Source organism: Protopterus annectens, chromosome 10.part0, assembly GCF_019279795.1.
Source record: "Protopterus annectens isolate FY-2018-M chromosome 10.part0, PAN1.0, whole genome shotgun sequence".
In the NCBI taxonomy this organism is placed as follows: Eukaryota; Metazoa; Chordata; order Ceratodontiformes; family Protopteridae; genus Protopterus; species Protopterus annectens.
In genome coordinates, this window is record NC_056744.1 from 1,422,395,762 (window position 1) to 1,422,416,266 (window position 20,505).

The 20,505-nt window shown below is 41.7% G+C and overlaps 1 protein-coding gene across 3 annotated transcripts in view; it reads left to right on the forward strand.

Moving 5' to 3' along the window:
• VAV3 (vav guanine nucleotide exchange factor 3) overlaps nucleotides 1-20,505 on the forward strand; it is a 2,320,370-nt gene that overhangs the window by 1,726,929 nt on the left and 572,936 nt on the right. For all 3 annotated transcript variants that reach the window (XM_044086042.1, XM_044086044.1, XM_044086043.1), the window contains exon 19: nucleotides 8,322-8,367. In XM_044086042.1, coding sequence (XP_043941977.1) covers nucleotides 8,322-8,367 — 46 coding nt within the window. The remainder of the gene's footprint in view (nucleotides 1-8,321; nucleotides 8,368-20,505) is intronic.

Genomic DNA, 20,505 nt, shown 5'->3' on the forward strand with positions numbered 1-20,505 from the left:
TGCATTGCCCTTTGGCTTATCTACTGTGCCCAGAGTGTTCACAAAGGTTCTGGCTCCAGTGATAGCATTTTTCAGACTAAGAGGAATACAGATTTATCCTTATTTGGACGACTGCCTGATTATTGCACAAGAAAAGGACGAACTTCTTCATCATCTACAGTATGTGATGGCAGTGTTAAGATGCCTAGGGTATTCTGTGAACGAAACAAAGTCCAGTCTAGTACCCTCTCAGGACATGTGCTTTCTGGGTGTGAGACTGAATACAGCTTCCCAGATGGCTTTTTTGACCCCGGACAAACAAAGAAGCCTTTCTCTTTATTTCCAGCAAATGTCTCTACGGTCCAGGCTGACTGCAAGGACAGTCCTTCAAGCCTTGGGGTTCATGGCATCTTGTATTCTGGTGCTTCCCAATGCCAAATTGCATATGAGGAAGCTTCAATGGTATCTCAAAATGTGTGGACACAGCACTGCCAAGATCTAGACACTGTCATTCAGATAATACCTTGCATTCAGAAGGAGTTTTGTGGTGGGCTCAGGAATGTCACCTAAACAAGGGACTCTCTGTGACCCGGCCAGAGGCGAGTCAGATTCTAACGACAGATGCCTCGGACAAGGCTTGGGGAGCACACCTCAATGGAAAATGGGTGCAAAACACGTGGCCTGTCAAACTCCAACATTTGCATATCAACTTGAAGGAAATGTTAGCAGTCCAGTTTGCATTGATGGCTTTCAAAGATTTACTTTCCAGGGCAGGTGTTGATTCAAACAGACAACACTACTGTCATGTGGTACATCAACAAGCAGGGGAACCCATTCTTACCCTCTTTGCAGGCAAGCGATGATTCTGTGGGAAACTGCTCTCAATCTACACCTCAATCTTCAGGCAAGGTTTCTACCAGGAGCACAGAACTCCTTAGCAGATGTATTGAGCAGACAAATAGTGGATCCTCACGAGTGGAAATTGGATCCTCATGTATTTCAACAGTTGACAGTGTTATGGGGAACTCCAGACATAGATCTGTTCGCTTCTCCACTAAATTACCAGTTGCGAAAGTTTTGCACAAAATGTTTCATCACACAGCTTGGAAGGTGGACGCTCTATCATTCAGTTGGAACAATCTGCATGTATATGCCTTTCCACCTCTGCCTCTTCTCCCAAGGTACTTTTGAAGGCCAGACAAGACAAGCCAACCATGATTTTGATAGCACCGGATTGGCCTCGACAACACTGGTACCCACTACTGAGGAGTTTAGTACGAGAACCTCCATGGCCTCTGCCTTTGATTCCGCACCTTTTGTCACAAGAGGACAGTCACTTCCTCAATGTCAAGATTCAGTCTCTGCATCTAACAGCCTGGCATATTCTGTTTTAGACTCTGGAGGGTCTCAGCTTCCACAACAAGTTTTGAATGTTATTTTGGAGGCCAGGAGGCCTAGTACCGGAAAGTTTACGCTGATAAATGGAGGAGATTTTTATTTGGAGCAAAGGAAAGGACTTTGATGTCTCCAAACCTGATTTAAGTGTTGCTCTTCAATATCTTACTGAGTTATTGGACAAGGGTTTGTCTTTCTCCTCAATAAAGGTCCATGCTGCAGCCATTTCAGCTCACTATGATTGTGACCCTCCTTTATTCTCTCATCCTTGGTTTAAGCAATTTCTTAGAGGGGCAAAGAATATAAGACCCCACGTAGAGCTCCTACTCCTGCTTGGGATCTCAATTTTGTGTTGGAAAAACTTACTCTACAACCTTTTGAGCCTGCAGCTACTGCCGAGTTAAAGTATTTGTCATGGAAAACTGCTTTTTTGTTGGCCATTACCTCTGCAAGAAGGGTTTCTGAATTACAGGCCCTCATGGCAGTGGAGCCTTTCCTGATTTTTCATAAGGATAGGGTATCTTTGCATACTAATCCTTCCTTTATGCCTAAAGTGGTTTCTAGTGTGGCCTTAAATCAAACTATTCATTTGCCTACTTTTTATGCAAACCCCCAAAATAAAGGGGAGAAAATTTTGCATACTTTGGATATTCACAGGCAGTTGCGTTATTATTTGAGCAGAACCAAGGAGTTCAGACAGTCTCAGCAATTGTTTGTTTCTTTTGCTTTGGGTTCACAGGGTAAACCTGTTTCAAAACAAACTATTTCTAAATGGATTGGGCTTTGTATTTTTTTCTGTTATTCCCATCATGGTAAGGAGATTCCTGCTGGAATCAGGCCTCATTCCACTAGGGCTACTGCTACTTCTACGGCCTTTCTAAGGGGGGTAGCTACAAAAGACATTTTGGAGGCAGCTACTTGGAGTTCAGTGCATACCTTTTCTAAACATTACCACCTTCCTCTTTATTCTAAGTCTAGGGCTGGATTTGCCACTGCAATTTTACAGGGCATTTTAGCCCCTAATGCTTTATGATTTTTACCATCCTCCCTTTCCCGTTGCTTTGGGATTCTACCCATAAGTAAGGACTGCAGCAATGTGAGATGAAGAACATAGTACAGTTTTGTACCTACCATAAATGTAGATGTTTCAAGATCCACATTGCTGCAGTCCAATTTACCCTCCCTCCTTCCCCTCTGTAGTTTGACTTGGTGCTATGCTTTAGGTGATGGTTGTTGTTGGGCATGTTTTTGGGAGGTATTCTGTTTTTGGCTGTGGCCTTTCTGGTTTGGCCTTCTGACATCTGGGGCAAGAAAAGACTGAGGATATGACGTCGGTCATGCGCCTTTATACCCTGACGCTCTGATGTCAGATCTAGGCGCCCATGACCGACGTCAGCCTAATACTTTGGTATTCGGGCCGACCGAGGACAGCGGACTACCCATAAGTAAGGACTGCAGCAATGTGGATCTTCGAACATCTACATTTATGGTAGGTACAAAACTGTACTTTTGGAGGACTGACAAGTCACCTACAACATGTAGATGAACAGTGGGAGGAAACTGGAGTATCTGATGAAAATTACAGGGAGGATGTGCAGACTCCAGGCAAAAGACACCCCAGCCAAGAAGTAAAGAAAAAAATGCTGTAAGGCGGCAGCTCTAATGCTAGACTAGTATTGCTCACTGCTAAACATCAGCTCTTACACATTATTGCTGTATGTTTATTATACATTGATTGCATGTTGCAATTAGTCAAAGTCAAGCTGTTTTCACTTGTAGATCAGCTATAACTGATAATCACTGGATGTACTATGCATTTGCGCAACCTGCTGTATTCACCCAGTAGTTATGCTGTATTGCATAAATACTTTGTAAATGTAATTATCTGATTTCTTTAAAGTATTTTGCACTGTGTTTCACTTTCACATTTTGCATGGATCATGGCCAGTGAATTCAGAAGAATCACACTGTTGATCAGACACAATGCATAGGTTAGTTAAAGCCTTTCTGAAATCAAGGCATATGTTAATGTCATTTCTTCTTGAAAACTCTTAGTACCAGCCTAGTTAACTGGTAATCAAGTAACTCAGTCCATTTGTAAACACTGTATATCAATATATAAGACAGATGTGTATGTATAAGACAGATGTATAATGCTGAGTGAGTGGTTGTGTATCTGTGCATGTATGATATGTGTATATGCACATACACACACAAACACACACACACACACACACACACACACACACACACACACACACACACACACACACACACACACATATATACATATGTGGGTTACCTTTACTTAATTGACAGCCCACAACACCGAAACCAACTTGAATGACATGGCATAACATCGACAACTGGATAGCCGATGTTTCCCACATGGTAAGTTAACATTTGGCCATCAACCTGAACTTTGCCCCTTACCCCTACGGCAGTGCGTTCTTGGAGTTGGAATATTTAATAAGGGGGGTGTGCCCCCCACATCGGTGGGTTTGTTTTAGTGGTAGTGTTTGAATTCGGGATGACCAAATGGTAACTAACCGTGTGGGAAACGTCGGCTCTCCAGTTGTCGATGGTATGCCATGTCAAAGTTTGTTTCGGTATTGTGGGCTGTCGATTAACTAAAGGTAACCCACATGTACATATATATGTATGTGTGTGTGTGTGTGTGTGTGTGTGTGTGTGTGTGTGTGTGTGTGTGTGAATATAGGCACACACAGACTCACACACACACACACACACACACACACACACACACACACACACACACACACACACACACACACACACACACACACACACACACACATTTTACTGATTAATGCAAATTCCAGTTAATAAATAGTGGTTTATCATTCCCATTGGTAAATAAACCTCTGTCGTTTTGTAATAGGTTTTGTATGTGAGGCTCATGAGATTTCCAATTAGAGTATTTAATGAAGAGTGGTTTTACTGCTTCAGTGGTTTAATACCCAAAGAGAGATGTCTGTTTCAGATAAAGCCTGTTGAGCTAGGCAAGTATGTATACTAGGAGGCATTCATCTTTTCTTTATACTGAAACCCAAACAAAATTTCCAACCAATGTAAAAAAAAAAAAAAATTCTAGAAAAACACACGAAGGCCCTTAGGACTCAGTTGCAAGTCTAATACAAAATTAAGCACTTTCATTCCTCACTGTTAGCAAATAGAACTGCATCACAATTGAAAAACTTCATTTCCTTTAAACTTTAAATAGTTAAAAACATATATCACATGTCCCAACAAATATATGTATACCATTTAAAGTAGATTTTAAAAATTCAATTAATACTCACAAAAATCATACCATTATCATTCACCTTACCTGATGTCAGCAATAAAATACTATTAACAGATAACTTTCCATTTAACCCAGGCGAGAAAGTGGCAATCAATAGCAACTGCCAACACAATGCCTTATATTCCAACTTACCTTGTCAATATCCTAAAACTTCCAGACTCACTAGAATATTTAGATAGTGCGTTATTCATGTTCCATGCTGGTAAATTCTAGACCTCACTGATTTCTCAATTTTCCTACATAAAATGCAGGAGATGTCAAATAGGTGACAATGTAAATAACTCCCTTTTTATTTCAGTCATATATACCTTTGTTAGTTATGGCGGTGGGATAAATACTGGCAAATCAGGTTTACCACAAGTATATCTCTTCTGCTTTCATGCCTCACATTTTCTGCTGCCTGTGTAAATTGACAGTCCTTACCATAGATCTTTTCAGGACCTTCATAGGTTCATAGGTTCATAGGTTCATACTAGGCTATCTGCCCAAGGGCATTTATAAGCCTAGCCCATAGTTATTTGGCTTTCGCCACCCCTTTAGTTTGAATAAAACTATGCCTATTATTTTGCTGTGCCTCTGTCAAGCAGTGACACTGAAGTAATCCCTGGGGTATATCTGCGATCCCCCATCCATTGGTCAAGATTCCTCTTGAACAAGGCCAGCGAGGTGCTCTGCCTCACATGTACCGGGATTTTGTTCCACAGCATAGGGAGTCTCTGGGTGATGAATCTGTCCCTCCAGCACGTTCTATTAATAACCGTGTCAAGGTTTAAGTCTCCGCCTTGTGGTTCTGAGGGATCTAGATTTTTGAGGTGAAGCATATTCATCAAATCAGGGTTTGACATGGCCTTATATGTCAGGCACAGGTCACCTCTGAGCAAGCGGTATGAGACTGAATAGAGCTGGAGTTCTTTCAGTCGGGCAGCATAAGACATATTTTTGAGACCCTTTATCCTTTTGGTGAGGAACTTTTGGGGCCTTTCCAGCTGCTGCAGGTGTCGGGTCAGATACATTCCGAATGGGGCATTGTACTCAATCATAGGTCTAATGAGTGATGAGTACAGAGGGACGATGACCTCCCTTGATCTAGATGTAAATCCCTTCATGATCAGGTGGGCAATGTAGAAGGTTTTCCTAACCACTTTAGCAACATGAGTGTCAAATGAAAGGCTACTGTCAACCTGGGTCCCCAGATCCCTGATGACTTCTTCTGTGCTCAGTGGATTGCCACCTATATGGTAGCTAGGGTAACCTTGTTTTTCCCGAAGGGTATGACTATGCATTTCTTGGCATTTAACTTTAGGCCATGGCTCTGGCACCAGTTATCCGTTTCTGTGAGGCCCTTCTGAAGGATATCTGTGTCAGATGTGTTTTCGACTATGGCGCCCAGTTTGCAGTCATCTGCAAACTTTGTCAGCCATAACCCTCCTGTGTTTGCTTGTACTTCAGAAAAGTAGATGCCGAACAAGAGTGGACCCAGGACTGAGCCCTGTGGGACACCACTTGTGACAGGCTTTGAGTCTGACATGGCTCCAGCAACTCTGACCCTGTGGGTTCTGTCACTAAGCCAGTTTGCAACCCATCTTGTGATGTATGGGTTTACATTCAAGCTGATGAGTTTTTCGATGATACCTGAGTGGGGTATTGTGTCGAAGGCCTTTGCCAGGTCAAGGTAGGCTGTATGGACTGCCTTTCCCTCATCAATGGCCTTGGTGACTGTCTTGAACAAGGCAACCAAGTTTAAAAGGCATGATCTGCCTTTGACAAAGCCAAACTGGGTTGGATCCAAAGTCTGCAAGTTCCTATGTCTTTATTTATGAGTTCCATTATGATCCTCTCCATGGCTTTGCAGATAAGGCTTGTCAAGCTAATGGGACGGTAATTTCCAGGGTCGGTGGAGGCACCGCCCTTGTGAAGTGGGACCACAGTTGCCGTCGCCACTCCTTGGGCACGTATCCTGAGGTGAGGCTAAGATTAAACAGCTGTCCTAACTGCGGGTTTAATTCCTCATTGAGTTCGTGGAGCACACAGCCGGGGACACCATCCGGTCCCATGGATGCTGTGTTTTTGCTTTGGAGAGAGCAGTTCTCACCTGGGCGTTGGAGATGTTTGGGAGCTACAATCCTCTGGTATAGATATCTCTCCTTTTGGGGGGGAGAAGTTTGCACTGAACCTGTCAGCCAGTATGTTGGCAATGTGTGTAGGTTCAGTAATCTTCACATCATTTTGAACTAATTCTGAGCATATCTGGGAGTTTCCTCCTAGGTTTCTAACATAGCTAAAGAAGGCCTTATGATTGTCTTTTGAGTCCTTGGCGATTTTTCTCTCAAAATTTGCCTTGGATGATTTTATGAGAGCTCTTAGTTTTTTACTTATAGTGATCAAGGGTGTCTTACCTTTCAAGGATTTTGCTCTATCTTGTAGTAGCTTCCTCCTTTTGTTGTAGAGCTTGTTTATGGCTGGGGTCCACCAGACTGGATGCTTGCCTTTGGTACAAAGAGTCTTAGTTTTGTTTGGGATTGCCTGATCCATGCAGTCCTGTAGGTGCTGGTAGAAGGCATTTGTAAGTGATTCCAAAAATGATTTTAAGTTCTTCCCTTTCTTGTAAACATAATGAGGCTTTCCTGGTCAAACCAAAAGTATCAAAAACGCATACTTCTGGTTTGAATAGGAAGGTGGGACAATCATCTTGTTTTATTTACAGAAAAAAAGAGGAATTTCAAAATCATTGTTCAATGTCCTAAAAGACTTGGAGTAAGACTTGGTAAATTAAAAGTAACAGGCATGAGAAAAAGCCTAAAAAAAGGCATGCAAACAGTGGAGATATATTTATGATGTGGTAAACCTGATTTTGGGTATTTATCAAACTGCCATAACTAACAATGGTTTTTATGACTGGAATACAAAGGAGGTTGTTTACATTGTGACCTGCTCACATTTTTTGTGGGTAAAACCAAGAAACTGGTGAAGGCTAGGATCTATCAGCACAGTTACACAATTAAGGTAGGAAACTTGAATAACACACTATGTAGACATGCAGGGGAGTATGGAAGTTTTAAGAAATTTTTATTTTATGTGATTGAAGAGGTTATCCCTGATGGTGGGGAGAGCAATTGGGAAGCTGAGTTGGAGCACAAGGAGTTGTATTTGCAGTTAACATGGAGTGCTGCATCCCTACCAGGGTTAAATGGAAAGTTAGTTATCTAGTAATCATGTTTTATCACTAAGGTCAGCTAAACTGTATTTATGAATAATAATTTTTGTGAGTACTTGAGCAGTATTAATTTAATTTTTGAAATATGTTTTAATGTTTTGAATGTTGCATATATTTTTGGGGGGATTGAGATGTATGTTTTTAACAATTTGATGTTCAAGGAAGCAATGTTTTTCATTTCTGATGAAGTTCCATTTGCTAATAGTAAATTAAATTTGCAACTGAGCCCTATAGGCCTTTGTGTTTTTTTTTTTTGGAATCTTTTTCTTTGTAGTTATATGCTAACATATAATCATTTTGTTCATTATATCATATGCTACAGTTTGAATACAATGTGTTATGATAAATAATACTTTATGTAGAAGGAGCATTAACAGCTAACTTTCACTATCATTTTTTTAACAGACAGGGACCAATGGACACAGACGCACAGCCAGACATGCAGATACAGGTTAGTTCATTTCAAGCCTCTGTGTGCATTTATAGCATTTTTAAGTAGCTCACGTTAAAACATACCTTTTATTTTCTGTTTGCTTCTCAGAGGTGGATTTTATTATTTTTTGGCAGGCAAGAATTGCAGGTTTAGATGAAAATGATTTATTAGTATTCATTGTATGGCCATTCCTTCTGCAAAGTAAAGAAATATTGACAACAAGTCCGGATCTCATTTGTTACTCTACACACCTTGAAATTATGTTTGACTATAGAAGGGTTTGCAGTGATAATACCTGTCATGGAAACTGCTACTGCTAACAACCTTTTGTGTCTCAGACAGGGACATGTTCTTACGTGCGCTCCAGTCAAATATACCCTCCAAAGCAAACTGGATGCAAGAAAATAATCTTTCAGGCAACTTTTCTTTACTGTTATCTCTGAAACTATTGTCACTCTCTCTCTTATGGATTTAGAATGATATGACAATAACATTTTTACAGACTAGGATTGCTATTACACAAACTGCAACTAAGTAATTTTCTCTAGAGACTACTTAATTTGTGTACTCATAAAAACAGAATATGCTTGCAATTTGATGTCTTTGGTAGTTACTATTTTATAGTAAACTTGTATTTTGTTTTAGCTGTCTTCTTGCTTTCTGCTTAGTTAGTATATATTAAACTGAAAAACATTAAATATTGTTATGACAAAATCTTGAGAGGTTTTTACAGTGTTTAGAGCTTTCTAAATCCTAGCTGTAAGTAAGAAATTGTTATAATTAGTGGTTGGTATCACATCTCTCTCTCTCTCTCTCTCTCTCTCTCTTTCACACACATATGAACTAGACAAACAATAATTAGATTTACTGAAAACAGATTCCATTTCAAAACATCTTTAACAATTAAGTGTACTGTGCTATTAAAAGATTGATGAGAAAAAAGATGGTAAACACTAATTCTGCAGAATGTGCCCCTTTTTTCTGCATGCATAAACAGTATAAACACAATTCTGTATAGTATAAGATAGTTCTGTTTTGCTGGGACCAAGATAGTTTGTTAGTTATCCTGCTGGCAGTTTTAGTTTCAAGTTGGCTGTTAAAATGTTTGCTGCAGCCCAAGGTTAAGAATATTTAGGATAGTTTATGACACATCCAGGTTTCATTCTTGAGCAAAAAAAAAAATAATCTGTGCTCTAAATACAGTATGTTCTCTTCCTTCACTCCTACATGCTAAGAATAGGCAAATGGTCCAAATGAGGAAGGGAAAAGAAAGGCAGCTGGTGAACTGTGCAGGTATGGTCTCTAAAAAAAAGGCAGAGAAAAGAGAAGAAAAAAAATCATGTTGGTCTCTATTTCCTCCAGAATAACAACCCTATGTGTATTTACATCAAATTATCTAGGTATAATGTCTTGAAAGTTTCATTAAGGAATCTTAAAGTGGGGCTGGTATATGGCCCTTATATACTTAGGAGCTGCATACCAGATTGTGCCAGCATTTGACAATAACAGACTAATACACTGCATTACATGAGGTTTCTATTAGGTACGGCAGACTTCAGAACAGAGAACGTAGGCAGAGTCAGGATAGAATTTAACACAAAATATGATTGTCTACAAGCAGGGCCTGCCTTTGGCCAACTGAACCTATTTAGACTGGCTGGGGGCCCGCACTAGGTTTTGACAGGGTCATTATGTCTTACATGACCCAGCAATTTGCCTGAGAGATACTACACCAAAGTGCAAGGCATTTTCCTAGTCTTACCTCCCATAGTAGTTACATGTTTTGTTAGTGACGAGAACATTCCCTGTCATGCACTGCGCTACTGACTAATTTAGCATTATTAGTTATAGCATCCTTTGTACCTCATGTATGGTTTGAGGTATTAGATGATCATGCTCCTGTGGTACTCAGTTGCTGTTGCTACGTGCTCAGTAGGATGTTTGTCTCAAAACTAGTTGGATTAACCATCTAATTTTTGTACTGCAATTACCATTTCATAAGGTAATAAGGTCAGCCGTAATTTGAAGCCTATTGGAGAAGTAATATGTTTTGTTTTACTTCTGTTGATGACATGCGGTTTATGATTGGTTGATAATGGATACAAATACAAGAAATAACTGCAGAACACTGAGACTCAGAGAGCATGAAAACAAGCACTAATAAACATAAAAAAGAATAATAATAATGGATGTGGTGATGTGGGGTAATTTTGAGCAGTAAGACTTGTGATAGAACATTACCAATACAACAGTATGGCAGAGAAATGTTTGCTGCCGTCATAGAGAGGAGCAGAATAATCCCAAAGAAGTGAAACATGAGGTGTATGTGCTGTGCTGAATGGTGGGAGGCCGAGGTAGAAAGAAAAATCATTTACATAGCTGAAAGTCGAAAAACAGTAATAGAAACAGTTTGACACGTAAATGTACAGTAGGGGTATCATCATTTCATACTCACATACAAAATAGGGGGCAAATAGAAAAAAATAGAAAAAGGTTAAACTGGTTTGGCGAGGGTGATTTTTTTTTGGGAAGGGTGAAGTATATTATAGAAAGCAAAACAATTGTGGAGTTTTGTATGATTGTCCCACATCCATGTGGGTTTCCTTAAGGCATTCTGATTTCCTTCCACATGGTAAAACATGTCCCTTAGTGACTAATCAAAGTTATCTCTCCATGGAATCCTTTCTATTCCCCCTGTGACTCGGGATATGTTGATTTCCATGTAACAGTCCACGTCCCCAGTTCAACAATGACATATTTAAGGAGGTGCCTCATTTTATTACTGTTACTGTTGTTGAACATTGTGAAGCGACTTAACATTTTATACTGTTTTATGGAAACACCTTGACTGTACAAACATGAAAATTAACTGAAATAAAGGACCCCAGTCATTCAGAGTAAGTGGACTAGATGCTTATAAGCCCATAATGGAAGAAAGAGACAGTATGAGATGAGATGAGGATACATAATGTAGGTTGTGACACCTGTTCACTGGCCCAGCAATCAAGTAGCCTCAATCCTCACCACTAACACCAGTGAGGGGCTTCTATATTGGGAAGGATAACAAATACACACACACACAGTAAAGTACAATTTCCCTTAAGAGTACACAGAGATCACAGTCAGTCTGGGGGTGGTTTCTCCCTTTCTCTCCAGGTCCCCAATAAGACTCCCCACTGGCACAGCTATGGGGTCCAGATCTCAGCCTAGCTGGGCAAGCTAAAACCTCCAGCACCCTCTCTGTCCAACCAGTGCTTCATGTCCTTGCCCAAGTAGCTGACACACACACACTTTGAGATATGCGTTTATACAACCACACAGACACTCCTGGGGAAGGCTGGCATAGGTTTTCCAGCTTGTACCCCTTTTACCCAGACTATACGGTAGAAGTCACTGCCACCACCCAGCTAATATTTATCAGCTACTCAAAGGCCCTTATGAAAGGGTGTCCAATTATACTGTGCAATAGTATTATCCAAATGGTAAGTGCAACCGAACAGTCAAGACTTATTTGGAGTGACTTGGTACAGTGTCACTATATACATACAAATGTACTCTTAGAGATTCAATTATCTCTACACAAAACAGCCATGGTTGAAAGGTTTAAAAATATTTATTAATAAATAATAAAAACACAAAACAATACTTCTTACTACACAGTCCTAGTCAAGAGTTCAGACCTAACAGAGAAATACTAAAAATAATACAGTAGAAAAGTTCTGACATCACAGAAAAACAAACTAGCCTAATCTTCCTATTTCCTAGCTATATCTAAGAGAAAACACAGTTCTAAAATCCTACTTACATAGAGACACAGGCAGAGTGGTGAATTGGATGTTCTCAAGACAAATGCTCAAATATTCATTCTTTCTGTCCTTAAATTGATTACACAGTACCACTGATTCATTTCAGATTACATAATTTCCTTCTGGTTCCCAGGCTAACAGATTCACAGAAGTTAATAGCCCTTTTGATCTTGCAGCTGGTGTGGAACCAGAGCAATAAAAAAAATTATTCATGGAAATTCTAGCTATTAACTCTGGCCTCAAAACAATAGGCAGAATGCCTTTATCTAGATGTCTCGGCTCTGAGTTTTGACATCAAATAATTGACTTTTTTCACAGCAGAGTGCACTTTTTTACATTTTTGCAGTTCCACATTTAACACCATTTTTTCCCATTTACGAGAACAAGCCTGTGGCTTATATTACTATTTACAAATGACAGAATTATCTACAAAATTCTGTCTGGCTAGGCTGGCAGCCTTCACTTATCTTCACCCCCCCCCACCATGGAACTCAGGCTAGTTTTTCAAGTGACCCTTGAGAAACGTTGCTTGAGAGGGTTAGGTCTATCTGAGTATACCTTACCCCATTCCCTGTCTTAAGAGCCCATCTGCATTGGCATGGCTAATCCCACTGCGGTGCTGCACTGACTTATCATATGCTTGCAACCCTAGGCTTCATCTTAGCAACTTGGCATTTTGCTGGCTGGCTCTGTTCTTCCTTTTCAGGTGTGTGAGGGGAGCAGTTATGGTACTATAAGTGGGGATAACATTTCTGTAGTACCCTGCTGTCCCTAAGAATGCCCTCACCTGCTTTTTGGTCACGGGTGCAGGCCATGCCTGAATGGCTTCCACTTTGGCAGGTTCTGGCCTGATCTTACCACTCCCCACTCTATGTCCCAGGTAGGAGGCCTCTGCCATACCCACCTGACATTTGCTCGGCTTGATGGTCAACCCCGCCCTCTGTAGTCTGCCCAGCACCTCCCTGACATGTTGAAGGTGCTCTTGCCAGGAATGACTGTAGATGGCAATATCATCTAGATAAGCAAGGGCAAGCCCTCTTGCTCCTGCTAGGATGTGATCTACCAGCCTCTAGAAAGTCGCTGGGGCATTTTCCATCCTAAAGGGCATCTTTGTGAACTCATACAAGCCAAAAGGCATCACAAAGGCTGACTTCTCTCTAGCACTGGGAGTCAAGGGCACCTCAAAAAGCCAAACAGTTACAGAACAAAGCTTAGTTCATAAAACCAAGACTGCACCCAGTCAAGGGCACCTGCCAGTAACCCTTGGTAAGATCAATGGTTTTAAGATACTTAGCCCTACCCAGCTGGTCTAGGGCCTCATCTGTCCTAGGCATAGGGTAAGCATCTGACTCAGTGTGACTATTTAATTTCCTGTAGTCCACACAGAACCTGGTGCTGCCATACTTCTTTGGCACCAGCACCACTGAGGAGGCCCAGGGACTGATTGACTCTTGAATCACCCCTAGTTCCAACATCTCCTGTATCTCCTCCCTCAGAGTCTGTTTCACTCTCTCAGCACCCTATAAGGGACCTGCCTAATAGGCCTTTGGGGTCTTGTATCCACCTGGTGCTGCACCAGGTGGGTGTGCCCTGGTTTCCGAGTGAACGTGTCCCCAAACTCCTGTAGCACTGCTTGGATTTCTCGAACTTGGGTAGGAGATAGCTGCTGGGACATTGCTACCCCTTCTACTGAGGTGTCAGTCCGAGCCTCACTGAGGAGATCAGTCACCAGATCTCCCTCAGACTCCTTCTGCAATCCACTGCAAATACTTAGTACAAGTGCCTCCCTATCATGGTAAGGTGTCATCATGTTAACATGGTACACTTTGTGTCCCTGCCTTCAGCCTGGCAGTTCCACCATGGAGTTAACATCACTTGCCTTTCTTACCACCTTGTAGAGTATCTCCCAAGCTGCTTGCAGCTTGTTGTGTCTGATAGGAATGAGAACCATTACCTGCTGCCCCACAGCATACTCTCTAGCTTGAGCATTCCTGTCATACCATACCTTTTTCTGTTGTTGGGCTTCTGCCAGGTTCTCCTGGGCCAAGCCAATGAGTTACCTGAGCCTTGTCCTGAGGTTTAGGACATATGCCACAATAGACTGCTTGTGAGGTTCACACTCACCTTCCCACTCATCTCGAATTAAATCTAGAGGTCCCCTCACCCTATGCCCATACAGCAACTCAAAGGGTGAAAAACCTGTGGATTCTCGGGGAACCTCTCTGTAAGCAAATGACAGATGGGGCAAATATTTGTCCCACTCCCTCTTAAACTGGTCTGCAAATGCCCGTAGCATGGAGTTGATTGTAGAGTTTAACCTCTCAACAAGACCATTGGCCTGGGGATGGTAGGGAGTAGTCTTCATGTGCTTCACCCCACAGTACTACCACAGTCAAGCCAGCAGATCTGACATGAAATTGGCACCTCTGTCAGTCTGTATTTCTTTTGGGAAACCTATCCTCCTGAAAACCTCTAACAAAGCGTTTGCCACCTTTTCTGCCTCAACGGAGGACAGAGCCACTGCCTCAGAGTATTGTGTAGCATAATCCACTACCACTAGGATATACTTTTTCCTTGTGGAACTTGGGGTATTCAGAGGCCCCACAATATCCATAGCTACCCTCTGAAATGGCTCCTCAGTCACAGGCAAAGGCATCAAAGGAGCTCTTACCTTGTCTCCTGCCTTGCCTACCTTTTGGCACTGCTCACAGGTCCTACAGTACATCTCTGAAAATTCCAGGCCAATAGACGTTCTGCATAATACACTGCTGCGTATGGTTTATGCCCATATGACCTGCAAAGGGAATATCATGGGCTATAGCTAGAAGTGCCAGATGGTAGGCTCTAGGCACTACCAACTGCCGTACCCTCTCACCTTCTAGCCCTCCCTCAGGGTTCCACTCTCTATACAGTAACCTGTTGTCCCTGTATACAGAATCCCCCTTCCCTTGAGAATCAGGTGCCTCCCTTGCTACCTGCCTCAGACCTTACAATGTAGGGTCTGAGAGCTGAGCCTGTCTCAACTCTGTCTTTGTAACCCTTCCCAGTTCCCCTTCCACAGGAAGTCTAGAATCCTCTGATGGTGCCTCATTGTAGCCTGGGTACTACTACTCACCTCTTCCTTTGCAGTCTCTCTGTCCAAAGGAACATCAGTACCCACAAGCAGCTGTGGCTCACCTTCAGTCTCACAGCTACAGAGTAGCTCCCTCCCTGAAGTAACCACATCATCAGTCCTGGCTGCACGTATGCAGTCTGTCTGGGTCTCCCCCAGGCTATCAGACACACATGCTTGTCTCTTAGCCTTACTGTGTGTAACTGCATAAGCACATGGTACTGTCTTATCCAAATCCTTCCCTATCAGGACATCTGCAGGATGGTAGTTTGGTACCCCTGTTGTCTCAAGACAACCTATTATTGGCATTTTGTCTTCCCCACTTACTGGCTCTCTCAACTTTGGTTCCCCACCTTGTGTCTGTGGACATCTGTATGCCACATGGCCCCACTAGTTGCATTCAAAACATTTAACGCTAGGTCTTGCATATGTACCTGGACTAGTGGTGTCCCCTGCTACTGGCAGATTCTGTTGGGGCAGTCTGTGCTGCCCACCATGGGTTCCTTTTGCCCCTTGAGCAGTAGTTGGGGTCCCTTTCCTGTGCAGGAATGCCCTGCTTGCTAGGTATAGGTCTCCCTTCTTCCCCAACTCATCTGAAGTAGCACATTATCTACCAGCTAACCAGATCCTCATGTCCTCAGGCAAAGTGCTAAGGGCTTGTTCCCTCACCAAAAGATCTGCCAGGCCTTCAAAAGTGGTGACCTGACATCCACTCACCCACCTATGAAAATAAGTGCTCAGTTCAGCAACATATTCACACACACTTTCATCTGCCTTGCGTCTATGCTCATGAAACTTTTTTCTATACGTTTCAGGTGTTAGCTTAAACAATTCTAACAAACCGTTCTTAGCTGTAGTATAATTAAAACAGTCAGTGTCAGACATTTTAGACAATGCAGTTACAGCTTTACCATGGAGTAAGGAAGGTCAGGAACCATACTCAGAGTCTTTGGTCAACATCATACTGTTTACATACCCTCTCAAACATATGAATGAAACTATCAAAATTATCCCCTTCTTTAAACTGCGGAAGAAATTTGCTGACCATTTGTGCTTCTGGGGTCCAATTACTCCCTTCCCCATTACCTCCATGACTCTGGCAAAGAGTCAGCATCTCCTTCTCATGCTGCCTCTGTATCTCCTTTTCCTCAGCTTCCAGGCATAGCAGTTTCTCATTCTCCTCAGTCTGCAGATGTCTCAGTCTCTCAGCTGCTTCTATTTCCAAACACTTGACCTTGACAGTCAAGTCTCTTTAGCTCCAGATGGATTTTTAAGTCCTCTGCAGAAAGGTTGAGCTGGCCATTCTCTGAGGGTGGTACATCTCCACTGCCAGTCCGATAGTCTTCATGGTTGCTGTTTTCTGATGCAGCTGTAATCAAAGCTGCAATCATATGTGCCATAGTCAGGTTTCCATGCATCAGCCTCCTAGCCTGGCACACCTCAGTCAGCTGGCTCCTTGTCAGCTTTCTGCACTCCTCTGCTGATATGCTGCCTGCTCTGCCTGACTAACTAAGCTAACAAAAGAAATAAAACAATTGTGATCTGAACTCTGAGTATTCACTGCGTGGCTGATTTAAAGTACAAAACACCTTCAGTGATCACTGTACACAAGCTACAGGAATTCACTCTACCCACACCACTACAAACCAATTAGCATTTGCCAACCAATTAATATGTGGTGTGGATATCCTACCACTGCCAAACATTTGATATGTCTCACCCTTTCACTGGCCCAGCAATAAAGGAGCCTCAGTCCTCACCACTAACACCAGTGAGAGGTGTCCATATAGGGAAAGGATAATAAATACCCACTCAGTAAAGTACAATTTCCCTTACGAGCACACAGAGATCACAGTCAGTCTGAGGCTGGTTACTCCCTTTCTGTCCATGTCCCTAATAAGACTCCCCACTGGCACAACTATAGGGTCCAGATCTCAGCCTAGTGGGCAAGCTAAAACTTCCAGCACCCTCTCTGTCCAACCAATGTTTCATGTCCCTGCCCAAGTAGCTGACACACACATACACACACACACACACACACACACACACACACACACACACACACACACACACACACACACACACACACACACACTTTGAGATAAGAGTTTATACAACCCCACAGACACTCCTGGGGAAGGCTGGCACAGGTTCTCCAACTGTGACCCTTTTACCCAGATTATAAGGTAGAAATCACTGCCACCACCCAGCTAATATTTATCAGCTACTCAAAGGCCCTTATGAAAGGGTGTCCAATTATACTGTGCAATAGTATTATCCAATTGGTAAGTGCAACCAAACAGTTAAGACTTGTTTGGAGTGACTTGGCACAATATCTCTGTATACCTGCAGTGTACTCTTAGAACTTCAATTATCTCTACAAAACAGCCACGGTTGAAAGGTTTAAAAATATTTCATAATACATAATAAAAAACACAAGGCAATACTTCTTACTACACAGTGCTAGTCAAGAGTTCATAGATCACAGAGAAGTACTTAAAATAATACAGTAGAAAAGTTTTGACATCACCGAAAAACAAACTAGTCTATTCTTCCTATTTCCTAGCTATATCTAAGAGAAAACACAGTTCTAAAATCCTACTTACATACAGACACAGGCAGAGTGGTGAGTTGGATGTTCTCAAGACAAATGCTCAAATGCTCTCATTCTTTCTGTCCTTAAATTGATAACACAGTACCACTGATTCATTTCAGTTTACATCATTTCTTTCTGGTTCCCAGCTAAGAGACTTTCAGAGGTTAATAGCCCTTTTGATCTTGCAGCTGGTCAGGAACCAGAGCAATACAAAAAATTATACATGCAAATTCTAGCCATTAACTGTGGCCTCAAAACAATAGGCAGAATGCCTTTATATAGACGTCTTGGCTCCATGTTTTGACAGTAGAGAATTGATTTATCAGCTTTGTTACAGCAAAGTGCACTGTTGTTACATTTTTGCAGTTCCACATTTAACACCATTTTCCCATTTAAGAGAACAAGCCTGTGGCTTATATTAATATTTACAAATGACAGAATTATCTACAAAATTCTGTCTGGCTAGGCTGGCAGCCTTCACCTATTTTCACATAGGTTACATATTTTGATGCTCTTTTGGGCATCCAGTTTTTACACAACCATTTAGTGCAGTCCCACTGACTCATTTGTCCAACACTTTTTGGCATCCCAGGACAGTGGACTAGAGAGGCGAGAGCTGAAGAATTTGATAAGTCAGTAGATTTTTATCAGTTTTATGTTCCAGTGTGAGACTGCTTCTTAGCACCATTGTCTGCTGGGTGTTACCAAAGTCAGCACATTGTGTAGAGTATATAACATATCACCATATAGCTGTGCACTGTTATAACATCATACAGTATAATGTTTCTAAGGTGGAAGAAAATATACAAAGAACAAACTACTTAGAGTATGCACAATTTTGATAATGAGATATGAAGCAGAGTGAAACATTAATCAAACGAGGGAAGAAGGGAATGGATGAAGATACAAAAGTGGAAAAAAATGAAAAGAAGTTTAGGGGGAGAGACAAAGGAGCACTGTCTAGCTGTCTCCTGCACAAGTTAAACAGGTACAGGCACAGGTACTGCAGGAGTTTGGAAATATGTTTACTTGGTAAACTAGGATGCACTCACCTAATAATGCACCATGTGGACACAAGATGCAAGTGGCCCATAAGACAAGTACATTGTAGTGTGCTTGAGTGAGTTAAACAGACTTTAAGAGAGAGAAGCTATGGGAGATTGAATCTGGGGATTTTACAAGAGTCCACTAGTTTACTTCTGTTTTAACATATATTATAACAAACTATAAGCTAATAAATAAACATATTCTAATTTTTATACACATTAATTACATGAAGGGAGGAATGGGGTAGTTGATGAGGGTGCGTCCACAGAGGGACTTCTTCAAAATAATCTAAACTGGGCCACAAAATTGGAAAAACTTCGCTTGCCTACAAGGAAAGATCAAAAGGTCCAAAGACTAGTGTCATTTTGCTACAGTTTTGGGTGGACTGATTCTGACAATTTTGTAAGTAGTGTGGCTTTAAAATGATTGTAGGAGGCAGGTGTCCTGACATATATTAACAGAGAATTCCATAGCTTAAAGGTTCAGTAAATGAAGGCCGTGGTGAAATCTTCAAGCGAATGTTTGATCTGGATAAAGGACAGTATTTTTGGAGTGGAACTTGTTATAGAGTACAGTGTTTTTGCTTTAATAGGGATTTCAGTGATAGGTGATGCCTAGGATTCATTTACAAGCATGCAGCAGTGCAGAATTAAACTTGAAGGATCTTATAATTTAATGTGGCCTATAGCTGCTTAGGTATAAATTGTGACTTGCACATTACCGGTATTTGTCAAAATGGAGTGCACAGAAAAGTAGTAGAGCCAATTTATTTGGACATGTGGCATTAGGCTGGTTCAGTGGAGGAACTGCAGTACCGAAGTTCTTATAAATGGAGTGGTCAGCATCACAGAAAGTGTTCCCAAGCAAGCATGCACAAAACTATGTGCGGTCATGTACACAACTATGTACCTCATCAGTGCCTCATAAGTAGTGATACACTGGCCAAGGAGGGCTGCCACAGCAAATTACAGACACAGTTATACAAGGGGAAGAAAGGAGGAGATAGGAAAGTAAAAAAAAAAATAGGGATAGCAGGTAGAGTAGGAGGAGATAGGAAAGTAAAAAAAAATAGGGATAGCAGGTAGAGGACAAGAGATATCTTGAGGATGGAAGAAGAGCACTTTTTTGTGTGTGTGGAAAAGGCTCCTGTTTTTCATATAACTAGATGATTACAGGTGGAAAAGTAAGGAATAATTCTAAAATGGACTGAGGGAGAAGTGATTTTGTAAATGAGCACAGAAACAAACATAAAATATAGGCAAAAGTAGCTGTGGTATTGACACAAAAACTGGGGACAACATTGAATGGGCAAATACTGACAGAGGGTGAGCACTTCATAATGGGGAAGATTCCATGGCAAACAAGGCATGAGGAGTGCTGCACAAGGTAGGCAAACCCAGGGATAGAAGATTGGCCAGGGTACATGGCTGATACTCAAATGGTCCATCGGCTATTCTACGCAGATGTCAATCACTGTCAGTCACCATCATTGTTAATATCAAATGTAAGCTGTTCCTCTGGCTGCCCAATGGTGAAGGCCTTCTGGTCATACAGTACAACCATCCATGCCAGGATGCATGCCACATTTGTGAGGC